The sequence below is a fragment of the Nelumbo lutea genome, chromosome 5, assembly GCF_056320005.1.
Source record: "Nelumbo lutea isolate HS-2025 chromosome 5, American lotus-T2T, whole genome shotgun sequence".
Taxonomy (NCBI): domain Eukaryota; kingdom Viridiplantae; phylum Streptophyta; class Magnoliopsida; order Proteales; family Nelumbonaceae; genus Nelumbo; species Nelumbo lutea.
In genome coordinates, this window is record NC_142688.1 from 55828226 (window position 1) to 55847222 (window position 18997).

General features: G+C 34.4%; 1 protein-coding gene across 1 annotated transcript; it reads right to left on the reverse strand.

Annotated features, from left to right (window-relative positions):
• Positions 1 to 2828: 2828 nt before the first annotated feature.
• Positions 2829 to 15440, reverse strand: LOC148852537 (Proteinase inhibitor, propeptide). Its single transcript, XM_088943579.1, has 3 exons — positions 14937 to 15440; positions 14728 to 14825; positions 2829 to 3093 (listed from the first exon to the last, which is right to left on the reverse strand). The coding sequence occupies exons 1-3, from the start codon at positions 15137 to 15139 to the stop codon at positions 3020 to 3022; spliced, it is 375 nt and encodes a 124-aa protein (XP_088799705.1). The 5' UTR covers positions 15140 to 15440; the 3' UTR covers positions 2829 to 3019.
• Positions 15441 to 18997: the final 3557 nt, after the last annotated feature.

Sequence of the window (18997 nt, forward strand, 5' to 3'; positions counted from 1 at the left end):
AAAATTGGGGAATTCAGGTCCTCAATGGGGAACCTGTCTCCATTGGGGATGGGGGTTCATTTTTCTCCCTGACAAGGATTGAGGACGGGGAAAATGGGACAAGGATGGGGAGTATGGTTCTTGGTCCCTGCCTTGAGCCTGCCCTATTGGCATTCCTAAATTCCACCATGTCACTATGTTAAAGGGTTAATAACTTATATATACCCAAAGGTTTTAATAAACTATATATATATATATATATATATATATATATATATATATATATATATATATATATATATATATATATTATATCCTTGTTGATTTTCAAATGTTAATTTTAAAAGACTAATTGTTAAAGGACAAAAATGTACTTCAGGCTCAGTTTGGAAAGAGTACAAATGCAAATATGTACAATGTAAATACATACAAAATATAAGATTTTGCACTCTACATATTTGCATTTGTACTCCTTCCAAACTCAGCCTAAACTATTCATTGAATTTTCAAAGCTTATAATGGCATGCAAGCCACCATAAAAGGGGCCTAAAATCAACATGGTCAGTGTGGTACATAACTCGACCAAATTTACTAGTTCAAGGAAAAACTCAATTCGAACGTTGTTATAACAACAATGAACAATCTATGTTACACCCCTGGTGGACAGTGATGGCGGTTTCCAATATGGCGGGCCAACAGCATTTGCCAAAGCAAATATTGGAAAATTAATAATTTCAATTATCAATTGATTTTTGTTTTTTGTTTTTTTTTTTGTAAATTTTGATTGGCAATCTAATAATTAAAAAAATGTTGATAAAAATAGCTTAAAAGTTGAAACTCAAAGCTCATGTCATAGCTTAGTAGAAGATTTTTTCTCTTTCATTAGAAGGCTGTGTTTGATACAGCATTTATTACATTTATTTATATGTATAATATCAAGCAGTATTAATTAATATGATTACTTAAATTTGAAATGTGCAAATATTTATTGGATTGTGACAAATAATGTAGGTTTGTGATTTGTGTTAATGTTTTTAACCATGGTTGAACCAGATGGTTGTACTAATTGATTAATCACCTTTTTTAAGTCTCTCATTTTGAACTTTCATTTTTTTTCAAAATGACATTGACTTGGTCAACAATTTGATGACCTAATTGGCTGAATAGTAACCTGTCTGACTTAATTAATGGGTCATGAGTTAGAATTTAGTTTTTTTTTTTTTTTTTTTTTTTTGTGTTTTTGCATTTTAGCCATTTCCATTATTAATAATGGTTCTAGTTATCATATACATTTTTAGAAAATCGAAAAGCTGCATTGAAGAAGCACCGAAGTTGATCTCTTTCGCCCAAGTTCACCCTAGATAGCAGTGTTTTCAACTTGCAATTGAATTGGCCAATTGGACTGGTCAACCTAGTTATTGATTAGAATTCCAAGTCTATTTCACCACCAAAAATTGCCTGCTTGCAGCTAATCGTTTCCTCAATTAATGACTTGATGATCCAACTGATTGAAATGTTGAACCCAGTTAGCAAGGTCACTTGGTAGATATTATTTTTTGTTATTCTGCTCCACATTCACAAATTATATCCGTTTTTACCATAGTTTTTAAAACTGATTCGGAGATCGAACCGGTCAGGGTCCAGTTATAGGATTGAACGGTCTGACCGTTTGAACCAAACAGTCGGCCTATTCTGACAAAAAATTAAAAAAAATGAAAACCGACCAAAACTGTTCGAACGGTTAACCACCCGGATCAACGGTTTTCTGACCAAAATCAACATTTTTTATGAAAAATCCAGTTTTGGGAAAAACCGGAACCAATCACCTGACCGCTTCCCTGTTTTTGCAGTCTGACCGTCCGGTAATTTCCAGACCTGATACCTCGACCCAAATAGCTTGTTTTGTTTCCTCTTCTCGCCAGTGTCATGCACCTTTACGCAACTGCTCCTTTCCCACAGGTGGAGATTGAGTCGTTGAGATACCATCCATTGGAGAGCAGCTCTCTGTAATCAACCTTCTTCCCATTGCCAGAAAACATCGAGTGGTGTCATACATCACTTGAGCTCTCTTCCATGATTCCATGACCTCCTTTCCTCAAGGGATAGGAATGTCGAGTCCTCTTGTCCTCTTGGCATCTTCTTGTGGGCGTAGCCTGATCTGGGGCATATAACCAAGGTCCATAAAGTGAATGTCCCTAGCTCTGTCCTTGGGCTACTTCAAACTTTTTGATATATCTTGGTTCTTCATGGCTTAAGACCCCACAACATTGGGATTTGGGAGCTTATCCTAAAACAAAATTAAACCAATGTCTCCCACCATTACAAGCAACTCAACTCCCTTGGTTCTTTACACAAGAGGCCTTGTTGTATCAACTTCCAATTGAATCCGCAGGAAGGGTCCCCAATTTCTTTTTTGTCACAATGCTTATTGAGTACTCTCCCACCCGCTTGGGCTAGTTTTGTATCAAGCTTGAACGTCATACATTTTACAAACAAACCCATGATGTGAATCAGTGAAGCACAAGTATTGAACCTCAACTTGCTGATGTGAATCAGTGGATCTACAAAAGCGTTTTGCTAGTCTTAAAATATACTAAATAGGCAGTATAATCAGATAGCTCACGACTTGTAGGAGGGGAATAGAACTACTCAACGGATTATCTGTAGCTGATAACTGTTTTTTTTTTTTTTTTTTTTTTCTGTGGTGACAAAATAAGTCCAAGCTTTTGCTGAAGCACACCTCTAAATCAACCTGCTATCACTCCTCCATACCACTTTCTCCATTTTTAATCTTTAACTGACAGGACTTCTAAGATGGCATTTTACTATTGCAAATAGCAGATAAAATCTGTATAATAAACTGATATACTATGATTTATTTAAATGTCAACAATTCACAACTCTTAACATATATATCCTGAGTAAATCCATCAAGAACATAATATCGTAAATACTATGCCATGGATGAGTTGGAACTCATACATATAAAGCCTATTTAAGGGATCCGCTAGTCCCTCTGTAGGGAAGGATTTCACTTGTTCTAGTGTATCTTGGCAGGTCCTGAATGCAGTTGTAAGGTCCTACTTGGCACCACCTCAAGGACGCCTGGTTGCTCTGCCAAAATAAAGAATTTTAGTCTATAATGCTGCGGATTGCAATATCAGAAGAATATCTTATAAAATGAGTGATGATAACCGAAAAAAATACATCTAGTTGAATTAAGCACCAACAAAAGTTCTTCATATGATCAAAAATCAGCACAAGAAAATCAAAGATACCCTTTTGGTTTTTTTTTTTTGGGGGGGGTGGGGGGGTGGTTGATAATAGAAACATGTCCGTCATTGATTCAAGATGCACATCCTTGAAACGTGGTGAACAATTGTTATGGATGCATGTCCTCTTACAAACATTCATTGCGAATCTATACTACTTTAAAAAATACGAATAGCTTCAGAGAACAAAACTTCTCTATATTTAAATTTATTGATAAAAATGAGAGCAAATAGGATAGTTGGTTATTGATATTAAATGAGTTGAAAAGAGGTAATTTTAAGATATTCAATATATTCAATTCTCTCTCACTAAATCCAACATTTAAGGTAATAATTTGCATTTACCTTCATTGAATCATATATTTAAAGATTTTTTGTATTTCAATAAAATAAAAACTTATACTTTTAATACTACCTAGAATAGTGTTTTCATTTAGGTGGTGATAAGAAATTAAACCATTTGGATCAAATGGGCCAATCCATGTTGCCACAATTAAATAATAAAATTCAAAAATATATAAAATGCAAAAAATATAGAAATTTGAGAAAATGTGAAAGTTTTTAACATCATATATTTGCCATATTAAACAATAATCAGTATGATAAACAATGTTTTAAAAAACAACAATCTAGAGGCCTATCCGCTTTTGTCTTCAGATCATAGGTCCAGGTCACCAGTTCGACTATCAAGATCAAATGAGTCAAACCACTCTGCGTCAACACTATGTGTGTGTATGTAAAAATATATATATTATCAATAAATAGTATAATTATGTTTTACGATATATAATATATGTATTATGTTATATTTATTTATGTTTTTTTAATTCAGATTTTAATTTTTTATTTATGAAAAATATTAAAATTTCAATTTGAGGGCAAAAAGGGGGTTTCTTGCAAAAATAGCAAGGCAAGACGCCTAAGGCCCTTGGAACGTATAGATCTTGAAAAGTTATTCAAAAAAAAAAAAAAAATTAACCCCAACCAGACATCGGAATGCAAAGTTATGGCTTCCAAAAGTTTGCACATAATTAAGTGTGCAACCTATAACCTGGTTATTGGGTCGAATGGGGCAATGGTTGAATCACCCGGGTTAGACAATTTTTAACTAAAAGGGAGAGTTTCAACAGAACCAAACCTAGGATCAAGGTCGAGTGAACGGTTCAATCGGCCAGGTCAACAATAGGTTGAAAACATTAATGATAAACAAGAAATGTTTTTTATTAATGATGGAAATGGAATGTAAAATTTAAAACCAATTGGAAGTAAAACTATTTTCCTATTATCTCTCATTAAATCTCATATCTAAGGTTATATTCTCTTACTAAATCCTATATTTAAGATATATTTTTCTCATTATTAAATTCTACTGATCAAATCCACAACATTAATTTTAATAATATAAAAAATAAATATTTTGAATAATTAATTTGAAAACAAAACCATTTTCTTCTATCTCGGTGGTGGGTAAGCAATTCAACCATTTGGGGTCAAATGCATTAATAAATAATGTCATAATTAAATAATAAATAATTAAATAAAATATATAATACAAAAAAATAAAAAGAATTGAGCACATCACTAGTATTGCATATTCATTATACTAAACAAAAATAAGTATGAAATTTAAGAAATATTTTTATAAATGATAAAAAGTGGAATGCCAAAATTAAAATCAACCTAGAAATGAAATGATATCATAGTCAAATAATAAAATTTTTAAAAATAGAAAATACAAAGAATCACAAAAATAAATATTATACATAAGATATAATGTTATATATTTATAAAAAATAAAATATTGGGTACATCTATAATATTATACATTCATTATATGAACATAAATAAATATTATACATAAGATATAATTTTATCAAAAATGGAAATGTAATAAAAAATTTAATGTCAACCTAGAAATCAAACTTTTTTTTGAGTCATTAGGTCAAATGGATTAATTGGTAATATGATAGATAAATAATAAATATTTAAAAATAATAAAAAGTACAAATAATCAAAAGAATATATATAAAAAATTATATATTAACTATGTCAAAAAAATTAATTGTGATAAGTAAAAATTATTTATATAATGTAGATGAAATATATAATTTAAAACTGATCCGAAAGTGAAGCTATTTTCTTATCTAAATGATGAGTCAATGATCCAACTTTTCAAAGAAATTCATGATTGAATAATAAATATTAAAAAAAAAGATCAAACACAAAAAATAAAAAAGTACAAAGTTTTGTCAAAGACATTTCAAAGCATTTCTAATGTTATATAATCATCATATAAGATAAAAAATATAATTGTTAAAATAAAAGTTATTTTTATTTAAAACAGAAATGGAACACAAAATTTAATACAAGTACTTGAGTTTATCTTTATTCATATTGCTACTTTTATTAATTTTGAATTTATATCTTAACTATGATATATCTAAAATTCAAGTAACTAATATGAAAAAAAAAATGTTGCACGTGCTTAATTACTAGTGACTCAAAAAATTGCATGCCCTCAGAAATGGAGTAAGCATGGGTGCCATCCTCGTGAATTTGAATTTTCAAGAGGCACAATAACCATAGAAGATTCACTTTCAATGTACAGAAAAAGTTGAGGGTTTACAGAGACCAGAAACCAGGGCTCCTAATAGGTCACGACTCTAGTGCCAACTGAGTGGATATGGTAAGCTATTGGTTATTACAACCAATGAACTTCTCAAAGGTCCTTAACGAGTCTATATGCTACAAAACAGATGGGAGTATCTCAAATGCATAAGAAAAGAATCATAATCAATGGAAAGGAACCTTCGTACGCTGATAAAAAAAAAGGACTTAAGTATTGTAACAAGCTTAAAACTCTCTTTGACTTGGAAAAAAAAGTGATACTTAACATCCTTGATCAGAATAGGCTTCATCCTACATTATAAACAACTGTAAAGTGTTGACTAGTTATACCCATAAGGTGAACATATTTCTTTATTTGTCATTTGAACTTATTTTGGTGGGTCTATAATAAATTAATGGTTTGCAGGTGCCGCTTTACTAACAAAAAAAATGTAGAATAGTTGCTATGAATTGCTAAGATGGTCAAGTACAGGTAACACTTGAAAGCATGTATAGCACTGCTCAATACATGAGATATGTTTATGGGTACAAATATCATTCATCAAATACAGATACAATGTTTTTCAACCGAGCTGCATGAATAAATGACTAATCTAGAGGACCCCAACTAATGGATAAGTTGGAATTGCCACATCATCCCTCCAATGAGAGTTGCAATTGAATCTTATTATGAATAAACGTTGAATTTATTACATGTGGCATGTGGCATGTTTATGTGAATTACCCTTGTACTGAATTTTAGGATTATGATCTGAGACTCCATAATTAGTATGTATATTTGACATTCTCAACCAGTGGATAGATTTGGGCAGTCTATCCTGACAAGGTTGACATTCTTGTACTACTTAAGGGACGGAGCAATTAGTCTCAATTCTAGGGTTAGAACCAAGGTATAAGAATGGGTATTTTCTAAAACATTGAATCAGACCATTTTCATATTGCTCCTGGACTTTTGGATAGGTGGAACAACTAGAAAGTTTCATGTGATCCTTAGACTTGATAATGGTATAATTTTGGGTGTTAGACTTGTCTACTTTTAACATATCAACTAGTGAGATCCTTCTAGGCTAAAAACCTGGGTATATTGGAGCAAATTAGGATTAGTAACTTTTGTCAGACAGAGAAAATTCTAGTAACATGCTCTTTCTGATGGAAATTACAAATTTTTGGTAGTGGATTTCAAATGGCTCTTGAAATCAGTTCTGTAAAATAAATATTATAGTAATAAACAGTTTATTTTGAAAATGTGTTTGCAAATTGTTTTCCCAGTATCTATCTTTGTAAGAGAGTGTGACACTGGGGTTTTTTAGTACCGGAAATAAGCCTTTTCCTATTTCCTAGTGTTGGATATTATTGGTTGAGAGATTACATTGCAAATGTCCAATTAGGCCCAAAATCTTGATGGACATGTATTAGTTATGGACCAATGGACTTGGGCTCATAGCGTGGCTGAGACCCAAGTAGTTAGAATCAAGTACTAATAGGCCATATTGTTAAGCCCATTTAGTCATGGATGATTCACTCTCTTCATAGGAGTGAATTCGCTCATAGCTGGTCCCACCTCTCCTCTAAGAGAGGAGGGTCTCCCATATTGGTTTGAGTTGATGGTTGTGGGCCCCATACCATACAAGATCAGGCTTTTACTTTTTCCTTGAGAGTTAAAAATTATAATAGAATCAAGAATTGGCTTTACACTTTAAGTGTTCTAGTTAGATTAGGACATTGTCTAGTTTGACTAGTCTTAGTTGGGTTGAATTAGGAGCTCTTGTTTCTCCCTCTCTCCTAATTTAACTAGGAGTCTTTTACAGTTTGAATGGGAACTATAAGAAGGTTTCAATCCAAACAAAGTGGTAAAACAAGGCAGGATTGTTCATCTCTCTTGGCAAATCTAATTCAGCTCACCAAGAACCCTAAATCACTCTCTCTCTCCCTCTCTCTCTCTCTCTCTGTTTTTTGATCAATAACAGAAAATTTTCATTAAGATAAAAAAATATTAGTTACAAAGGAACACCACGGAGAGAGGTGAACTCTCTTAATTCTCTCTGAGATGAAAACTGATTACTCTAGCTACAACACAGCCTAGAAAAGTATATCCCTTCCCACCCCTTGTTTCACTAAAGCATCAGCAAAAAAATTTGCACTTCAATTTACCCACTGCAGCTTAAGTTCCATGCTTTGTGTAACCCACTTGAATTTTCTTCTTTCATAGGCCATTGCGACACCACACAACTTAGGATTTTTGAACTTTTTGAGATCTCTCTCTATCTCTCCCATATTCATCTCCACAATGCAATTCTTATCAAAATTTATCTTTAAATTTTGACATTTGCTCAAAGAGATGGACAACCAATTTCAAATTTTTGATCCACCTAGTGTCATCCCTTTCATAAAAAAAAATAGTATCATCTGCAAATTGTAAATGGGTGATTCACACACTATCCCTATCATTGGTTTATCACTTTTTGTAAGACCCACTGACCCACTAAGTAGAGTCGAACAACCAGTTCTATGGGATTGGATTCAGTGAAATTAGTGACCAAATTCAAGGTCCATGGTGCCTAATTAAGGATTGTAACTCTTATAGATCCCAAGAAAACAAAAATAAAGGAATTATAAGCAGGACTCAAATGAACAACTTTAATCATATGATAAACATGTGTAATCTTGTTGATTTAGAAGCAAAAGGCAACCACTTTACATGGAGGGTAGGGAGCTTATATGAAAAGTTCAACTGGGTTCTAACAAATGAACAATGGAGAATGATATATCCAAGAGCCCAACTCACAAACTTAACTTTTTTTTTTAGCTCAGATCATGCCCCTCTTATATTTTACATTGATAATAAAATAAGTTGGGGGCCTAAAGCCCTTTAGATTTAAACAATTGTGGATGCAAGAGCAAAGTGTTGAGGATGTAACAAGAAATGCATGAAACACCAATGCTACAGGCTCACATGGGGTCCGATTTTCCAAAAAAAAAAAACAAAAGAAATGGAATTAAAACAATGGAATAAGTAAATATTCAGAAATATCTTTGTTCAGAAACAAGCTTTAATTGAAGACTTATTTAAAACACAACAAGAAAGACAACAGGACCCACATAACATGATTCTAGAAAAGGAGGCTGCCATTAAGAAAAGATTAAATAAAATTCTAGAAAAAGAACTATTTTAGGCCCAAAAATGAAGAAATAAATGACTACAGTGTGTAGACAAAAACACAATTCTTTCATTTGACAATGATGATTAGGAGAAACAGGAATATGAGACCCAAATAACAATTGGATCATTAACCTCCATCCAGTTAAACAAGCTTCGATTGAAGCTTTCAAAGAAAGGCATACGGGTAGGACACAGAAGACCCTAATGACTTCCTTGAGGTCCTTCTCCCCTTGATAATGGAAGATGAGAATCTGGAGCTCATAAAAGAAGTCACAAATGAAGAAATAATGGAGGCCCTCAATTCAATGAATAGTCTAAAAGCTCTTGGTCCCAATGGCTTGAATGCATGCCTTTTTAAAAATTGGAGAATCATTGGGGACTTAGTCAAAGGTACAATAAAAGCTTTCTTTCATTCGAGTAAAATGACAAAAATTTGAATAGAACTTATATTACCCTTGTCACAAAAATTAAAAACCCAAAAAAGCTGGAGCATTTCAGACATATAAGCCTGTGCAGTATCATTTACAAATTATAGCAAAAATAATGGCTAATAGACTAAAACCAATTTTACCAAAACTAATATCCCCCTTTCAGTCATCTTTTGTCCCGAGCAAACATATATCAAACAATGTTCTAAACTTCTAATAATGCATGGAACTTTCCACTCTATGAGGAGGAAAAAAGGTAAAATTGGGCTGGTAGCCTACAAAATATATATGGAGAAAGCCTATGACAAATTATCTTGGGGTTACGTTCAAAAAGTGATGGCAAAGATAGGTTTTCATGAAAAATGGGTTCACTGGATAATGGAATGCATATCTACTGTTAGTTACCAAGTCCTTGTAAATGGATCCCTGGCTAACAACTCCAAACCTAATAGAGGAATAAGATAGGAGGATCACCTATCTCCATATATTTTTGTGTTGTGTTGAGGCTTTCACAAGGTAGATAGAAAATCTATCAATAGGGGTTCATGTGAACCTTGTTATAAAGACCTCCAAACAAGATCCAATAATCCCCATGCTTCAATATGTAGTATTGTATATTATTTGCAAAAGCCAATCTAGAGGCCTGCCATAGTATAAAAAATATTTAAAAAAAGCATGCCAAAGTCTCAGGCCAAAGACCAAATTAACATAAATCGACTATGTATTTCTCAAAGAATACTCCGAATAGATTCCAAATAATGTTGTCTAGAATGGTAGGAATCCCAAAAGCAATAAAGAGGAAAAATATTTGGGGCTCCAACAATTGAAAAAAGAGTAACAAAAAGCACTTTCCATTAGTTACTAGAAAAATTCAAGAGCAAGCTAGAAGGATGGAGGGGCAAAACTCTATTAATGGGAGGAAGAGTAACTCTATCAATAGGGGGAAGAATAACTCTCCTAAAAGCATTAACAAACAACCTTGCCCAATACCGGATAAGTATTTACGGGATCCCCAAGGAGACAACAAAGGTAATGGACAAGTACCAAGAAAATTCCTTTGAGGTGCAAATCAAAACCACAGAACTTTTGCACTCACTAAGTGGAATACAGTATAAAAGGACAAAAATGGGGGAGTACACTTGGGGGTGCCTCCAAGTGAGGTGCCCCCACAAAACTCTTTGAAAATTACTCTGATGATATATGGAGGAATTGGTCTACATTGGCATTTACTTCTTATAAGAAGCTCAGAATTTAAGCAATTTGGACTCCTCCTATGGAAGGTTTTGTTAAGCTGAATTTTGATGGGATAGTCAAGGCAATACAGGATTGTCTGGCATTGGTGGTGTTCTAAGAAAAGAGTAGAGGACAGTAACGTTCTCTCTCTTTTTTTAGGACTAGTGGGAATAGGAGACTCTATAAGGGCTGAACTTCTAGCTGCGGTACAAGGGATACAGATTGCAAACCAACTTGGAGTACAGAATTTAATAATTGAAAGAGACTCCAAAGTGGTAGTAGGATGCTTGGCTGACCCGGATGCTATCACTTGGGGCTTTAAGGATGTTCTAAAAAAGGTTAAATGGCTCACAAGGAATATGACAGTTAGGTTTTAGTGGGTGGGAAGGTCGGCAAATGCCTTGGCTGATGCTCTCGCTAAACAAGGGGCTTCTCGGATTACTTTGTATTGGGCTTTTGTGTAACATTTCTTTGTTTTGTGTAATCATTTAAAGGGTAGATAGAATCCTCCTCCTCCCTTTCTTAACGGGGAGGTAGCATCTTGTGCCTCTCCCTGAGCTGTGTTTTTTGGTTTTTGATTTAATGAATCTTATTATTCAACGATAAAAAAAAAGGTGAGGTGCCCCTATACGTCTTTTTTATGAGGTATGCTAGAGGCATATGCCTCATGCACCTGGCACACACCTCATATAAAAAGACAGAAAAGAAAAAAGAAAAGAAAGGGAAGGGAAAATAAAGAAAAAGAAAATGAGAAGAAAAAAAAAAAGAAAACAAAGAAAAGAAAAGGGAAGGGAAGGGAAGGAAAGAAAATAAGAAAAGAAAAGAAAAGAAAAAATAGGTTCATTGGATAATAGAAGGGTTCTTTCCAAGTCAATTATGAATTATAAGGTTGGAAACTAAATTTGCAAGATAAATGTTGGGAGCAAAGTAATTTGGAGGGCAATTGTCCTCAAAATATAATAGACAAAATAAAGGCAATTCATATCTCCTTGGAGGATAGAGAAGACAGAAGAGTTTGGGGTGAGAGCCCGAATGGTAAACTCAGTAAAATTGGCTTATAATTCCCTCAGAGAGGAGAGGAGAGGACCATCAAACCAAGAATTGTTAAAATAATTAAAAAGTCACGGGAAATTCTTTTCCAGGAAAAGATTAAGGTCTTCCTTTGGCTTTTAATTCTAAACAAGCTTCCAACAAAGAAGAACTTGGTAGATAGGGGCCTAAAAATTAACGTTGAGTGCCGTTTCTGTTGGGATGTGGAGAATAGAGACCATATTCTAGAGCATTTCCAAATATCAAAACAAGTTTGGAGGTTGATGGATTAACGAATAGCTGGTTGTATATTAGCTGGAAGATGAAACCTAGAAGCTTGGTGGATTCAATGTTACAGGAAAAAACTGGAAAAAATCATCACAATGGTAAAGGAGTTCTTGGAGGTAAACCTAAAATTAACTGGTCCAGCTGACTTGGCCCCCCTCCCCGAGACTCCCTAAAAATAAATTTGGTGCCTTGGCTAAGAAGATGAAATGTGTGGTCATGACTGCATTATGAGAAACTCGAAAGGTGAAGTTATGACAGCTAAAATGGGCTGTAGCTGAAATTTGGGCTGCTCTTGAGGCCCACAAAATTGTATCCCACTTTCCTGCCCACAAAATTTAACCCTGCTTTCCTGATAGCCCAATAATCATAGAACTCTCTCATCACCATCAGGGCGCTAAAAGGAGAATATCAATTCCTAAGGAGATTCTCATCTCTTATTCAAGATTGCAGAAGCCTTGCTTGTGATCAGTCTGGTTTGATTGTTTACAATCACACTTATCAAGAAGGCAACTGTGCAGTTGCCTGGCTCGATAATAAAAGGGTTAGAGCAAGAAGCTGTTTTCTCTCAAGAGGTGCCCTGGGACCTTAGTTTCATTGTTTTTCTTGATTTTGAGGGAAGGATGCTTCCCCATTTTCTTTATTTTTTCTTCTTTTGTTTTCCTCTTTTCAAAAAAAAAAAAAAAACAAAGAAAGGATTGCCAACTTACAGAACATTGTATTTGTTGACTTTAAAACTGAAGTGTAGCCTCCTAAATACAGAACAGGAGACTTGTAAGCATCTGGCCACTTCCCTTGACAAAATGATAGTTAACATTTCCCTAGTTGAGGGTTCTAACACCAACACTCCGTCAAGCTTGTCTAAAGATGCCTGAAGACAAGTATCTGAGATAGACCTCCATGGATTAACTCTTCTCCACCACTAAAGGTAATGAAAATGAAGGTAACTAGAAATAAATCATCTGTAATGGTCCAAGAATCTCCAACTTCAAGAGATTGTTGATTTTCCTCCTGTAGGATTACATCCACTTTAACTTCACCTCCTTGGATGTGTGGATGCAAGGAGGATTATGTAACATGATCTGGTGAACAAAAACCACAACTCTTAATTTACCATAACCAACATTCATGATTTCTGTTGTACAGGAATTTTCCAGTTTCTCCAATATTTAAAATTTTCAGTGCCCAGACTTTGTCCAATTTTCCCTGGAGTATTCGGCTAGCTTACGTTTCATGAAGGTATTAACAACAAAGTGTAAAGTTAGACGTAGAACAACCAACTGATGGTGGATTCATTGGTAAGTTGTGTGGATGGTCGTAGAGGAGACCTGGGATCAAATCCCGTTGTCACCAGGGTTGGGGGTTATGGGCATGGGGGATAGACTACCCCCATTGCATAGCCCCATAGCTTCTTATACTTGAAAGATAGAAGATATAGGCTCAATTTTACTCCACATGGTATAATTTTTTTTATGAAATTTCACATGGTAGAATTGAATAATTGATGTGCTCTGCAAGAAATACTTTTTTAATATTATCTTTGTTAAGGAGATTTATAACTCTAATTATTAATTTGATTTTTGTAGGCCAAGTTCTGCATAGGTTGGAACATGCAGACGATGGACATCCATGTTCTCCACTTTTTCCAGTTTTCCCTGACAATTCAGGATAGAAATTCCTCTTTTCTTATATTTAAACATCTTGATGATTGATAACTGGTGGCAGATGTCTTACATTCAACTAAAGTACAAAACACAAGTTAGAAGAAACAATCCAGAAACAATGCAATTTGATAGCTAAAATACATGTATCAAATGTAATTTGCAGATATCTTACGTTTAACTAAAGTACAAAACACAAGTTAGAAGAAGCAAACCAGAAATAATGCAATCTGATAGCTAGCATACATGTAATCAAATGTAATTTATGAAAGTATTAGTCATCATCCTCTCACAAGGGAATACCCACAGACTTTTCGTAATAGGCTGGTGACAATCATTAATATTAAAAGAAAGCCTAAGGAAAGGGTTGGGGAAGACTATTGTTTCGCTTTCTGAAATTTCAATGTTATAAATTGTGTTAGCAATCTTTATTGTGGATGTCTATGGATCCCAAAACAACAGTTTCGTATACTCCAAAGGACCACAAAAGGGAACCTTGGAGGCAACAGAAGACAGAGAGAGAAAAGAGAGTATAGATTCAAGGAAATCAACTTCAAGTAATCATCTGGTTCAACTGGTTTGTAGAACCCGCTTCAATATCACCTACCATATGGGCAGAAAATATGACCCATGTACCCATTTTCAGACAGCAAAATGTAGAATTTTGTCTCATAAAACACAGTCAATCTCGTGGACCACACAAAACAAAGTTTCTCCTTTGATGCAATCTATAGAACTGTATAAGTTCCGCTGGATTCGGAGGGGAAATTTTTTCTTCCTTATTTTCTGTGCACAGATTGCGTGGCATTTTTGTTATTTTCACATCGCTAAAAGAAAATCATCACACACCAGTTTATCTGATTCATTCAATTCAGTTGTTGAAAAAACCCCAAGAGAAATAAAAACATGATCAGAATACTGCCCTATATAACCATAAGAATCCAGAACAACCACCCAACCCCAGTTCCCCAGAAATTCAACAACACAACCAATTGATTACTCTTTAGATAAACCGAAAAGAGATATAAGAGAAAAAAACAGATGATCCATACTTGAGATTTGAGAGACTTGTTCAGGTGTGAGTTTAGCCGAAAACCCATTTGCAGCATTCTTGTAACTGTAAAGTAATGCCCCTTTTGCAGCCTCCTCGCTGTAAAAATCAAACCCAGAAAAGAAAAACGAAGAATATTAAACTCAGTAAAGAAAAACGAACAGAGAAAGATAGGGGAAAAAATGAAGAACAAGATGAAGTGGAACAAACCTGCCGAGGACGGAAGCAAGGGTTTTGATGTGGAAAGCTTCGGGCTCCTCACCCTCGGGCTTCTCAGTGTAAACTATGTGAACTGCAGCTTCAGAGGAGGCAGGAGAACCGCCTGTTCCAGCAGCACCGTCAGCCATTATCGAACTGAAAATCAAAACCAACACCACCAACAACGCTGTTGACAATTTCAAGCTTCTCTGCATTCCTTCTTCGCCTTTGAAAGCTTTTTTTTTTTCTCTTGAAATCCTTTGCTGCGAAGTAATCTTTCGTCTCGGCGCTTCCGCGTTCTCTTTAGGCAGATCCTCAGAAAAGTCTGGTTCCACTTGGCAGCGTTACAGGAGTCAACCTGTCATCATATTCCATTTTGCTGTCACTGTGAATATCATGTCGGCCCTAAAACTTGCCACGTGTTGCTTGGTGGAGGGTAAGAGTCCACGGTTGGATGGGTTTGTCATCATTTGGTTCACAATTCAGCCAGAAAAGCTGAAACATGATAATAATCGCGATAATTCTGATGACTTGACGATCTTATCAATGAGAGGGCTATGTTTGGAAAATTCGGATTTCCTCCTCACAAGGGCTGTTTGGTGGGTGTGAGAATCAATTTTGTGAGGAGGAAATCGTTTGATTTTGTTGCCCTTATTTAAATAAACATTTTTTAAGAATTTTGCCTTGAAAATGGGATAAAAAGTTTATTTTTACTTTATGAAAGGTAAGTGTTATTAGGCGTCACATTAAGCCAAACAATAAAAAAACGTGTTCTTACATAAGTTTCGGAATTTTTGTTGATAAACGGATTAATCAAATAAAATTTCAATTTCCATTGGATGAAATGCCTATTTGGCCCTGAACTGCACCAATTTTATGATAAATGATAATGGTACTAAACACTATCTTGATTAGTTGAACTTTTTCTTTGGTAATGCAGAATCATTTTTTAGGGCTGATGATGGCCATTCCTACAACCTTAGAAGTATTGGGCCTAGGCTCAGGCCCACAAATTTCTGAGCTTGATGCGAGTTTGGGCCCCTGGCCAGGCATGATAAAGCCCAAATTCATTATGGGTTGGGTAGGGTCAGGCTAGAAATGATCACCCTATTAAATTCCATTAAATGGGAATGTTTATGTATTCTATATATTTGAGTTAAAACTTCCATTAAGGTGTTTTTGGAATGTTTTGGGGTGCAAGTCGGGCCAAAACCCAATTCGAGTTGTTGAATCCCCAAATCTAACCCTGACCCAACCCTAAAACTTTAGGTTGGGTTCGGGTTGTTGTATGATTTCTTTACTTTGCCAAATGTATTTATTTCCTAAACTCAGATTCATGTTAATTTAATATTACCATCATTATGTTATCATGTTTTAGAAAAATTATTGTCTCTTAAAATTATTGATATACAATATACATGCATAAACATATGGATAAATAGATAGATAAATGTACATACATAAATGCATTAATATTCATGATGAAAAAACACATTAATAAGATATATGCATTTATGGATGCATAGTTGCATATACATACATGCATGAATAATGGATATACAAATACATATATATTAATATTTATACATGCAGATATGAAGTTAAATCAAATACATATATATTAATATTTATACATATATATGAAGTTAAATCAGGTTTATACTTTTCAGCCAACCCTAACTTAAAAAAGAAAAAAAAAAAAAAAAGAGGAAGCAGCTCCATTACGTTGTTAGCATAGACACATATGGAGTTCCATACTTAATGGCCATCTAGCCTTTACATGCTCAGTAAGCCAAAGTGTGTGCTACTCTATTTAGTGGTCTATTTACATGCCAAAAAGATAGGGAAGTAAAGGTTTTCAAAAGACTTGTAATTTTCTTTCAGTGCAGGTTATGCAGCTGGTCTGTCCAGTCACCTACCTTGTTCTTCTTCTCTTGTAATAGAGTTACTAGCTAGGGGTGGCAAAATGGGTGGATTGGGTTGGGTAAGGGTTGAATACTAACCCACACATATTGACCCACCAACCCACCATGACCCATCGTCATTTCTTGTTAATGGGTCATAACCCACCCTAATCCTGAGCCACTCATATTGACCCACTTGACCCATCCATATTGACCCTTAACCACCCTAACCGACCTATCCTCACCTATAAATACAAAAATGGGTCAGCTATATACCCGAAATAATAATTTTTAAGAGGAACATCTCTCGCCACGGATTGAGTTGACCCATATACCTAAAAATAATTTTTTTAGAGGAACATCCCTTAAGACTGCCACGTGGCAAAAATGGGTCGGGGCAACATGTATACCCAAAAATAACAATTTTTGAGAGAACAATCCCTCTTAAGGTTGCCACATGAAAGAGCTGGGCCAAGTCGACTCATATACCTAGAAAAAAAAACATTTTTGAGAAAATCATCTCTCTCAAGCATGTTTTTTAAAAACGAACCAGTGGTCAAACCGGTCAGAGGTCCAGTTATCGGTTCAAACGGTCCGACCATTTGACCCGAATGATAAGCCCGTTCTGACAAAAAAAATAAAAAGATTAGAAAATGGTCAAAATCGTTCGAATAGTTAACCAGTCGGTTCAGCGATTTGCTGACCAAAATCAACAATTTTAGGGGGGAAAAGTGGTTTTGGAGGAAAACGAAACTGGTTAGGTGACAGGTTCTCAATTTTTCCAGTCCGACCGTCCGATTTGGTCCAGTTTTGAAAACAATGCTCTCAAGACTACCACGTAACAAAAATGGGTTAGGTAAACCTGTACACCTGAAAATGCAAAATTTGTAGATAAATGCAGAAAATAGCATAAAAATTGCAAAAGATGCAAATAGGGTTGTTCATGGGTCAGGTTGGGTCGGTTTACTGAGATTTTTTCAATCGACCCGACCTGGTCGGGTTACCTAAAATTGAAACCGAAACCGACCCTGTGTTAAGCAAAACTGACCCTGTCTAAGTTCAACCATGCTTGAGAGTCAAATTGTATTAGAGATTATGCTTGAGTTGAGGGGCTAAGGGGGGTGGACCAAGTTAGAATAGAAGTTATCAAGAAAATAGAAAGTCAAACTGTATTAGAGAAAGAAGACTGAATTTTGTATATTTCAAGAAACCTTCTAATCTAAGTAAAAAATGACACCTAATTATAATTGTAATTGGTTGCCTATTTGGTGTAAAAGACCATAGAAATTAGGATCCTTTGATTCTTTTCTTTAAACTTTTTCAAAAAAATTCCTTGTCTAGTTGTCTTACAATACTTGCCATTAATGTCATTTCTAACTAAAAGACTAGAAATTAAGTTAGGTTGTAACTAGGATAGAGATAACTTAGTTAAGTAGGAACTAAGTAGGTTGTAACTACTAACTACTAAGTTACAACCCGAAACCAGTCGGTATTGAAGAAAACCCAGCCAACTCGGGCTGGGTCGGTCCGAGTTGGTCGGGTTGGGTCTTCTTATGAACAACCCTAGATGCAAAATATTACAAAAAATTACGAAAAATGTAGAAAATACCAAAAAAATTACAAAAATGCAAACTTTTGTAGAAAAATCATAAAAAATGCAAAAAAAAAAAAAAGAAAATTGTAGGAAATGCAGAAAAATACCAAAAAAATTTAGGAAATGTAGAAAATAGCAAAAAATGAAAAAAATGCATAACTTTTATAAAAGTGCTTTCACAAAAGTACCTTTACAAAAGTACTTCTATAAAAGTACTTCTGTAAAAGTGCTTTCATAAAGTACTTTTATAAAAGTGCATTTGTGTAAAAGTGCTTTTATACTTTCATAAAAGTGTTTTTGTGTAAAAGTACTTTTGTAAAAGTGCTTTCATAAAAGTGCTTTTGTAAAAGTGTTTTCATAAAAGTACTTTTCATAAAATTATTTTATAAAATTGATTTTTGTAAAAGTAATTTCGTGTAAAAGTGCATGTGAACATGAAAATTAATAAAATCTATTTTATTTCACTTTTTTTTCACAAAATGAAATGTGGCATGGTGGTTGGGTTTTGTAATGAAATGTGGACGCATTAGGAGGCTTAAGTTTGAGTCATGTTAACTATTGATTTTTATTTTTGA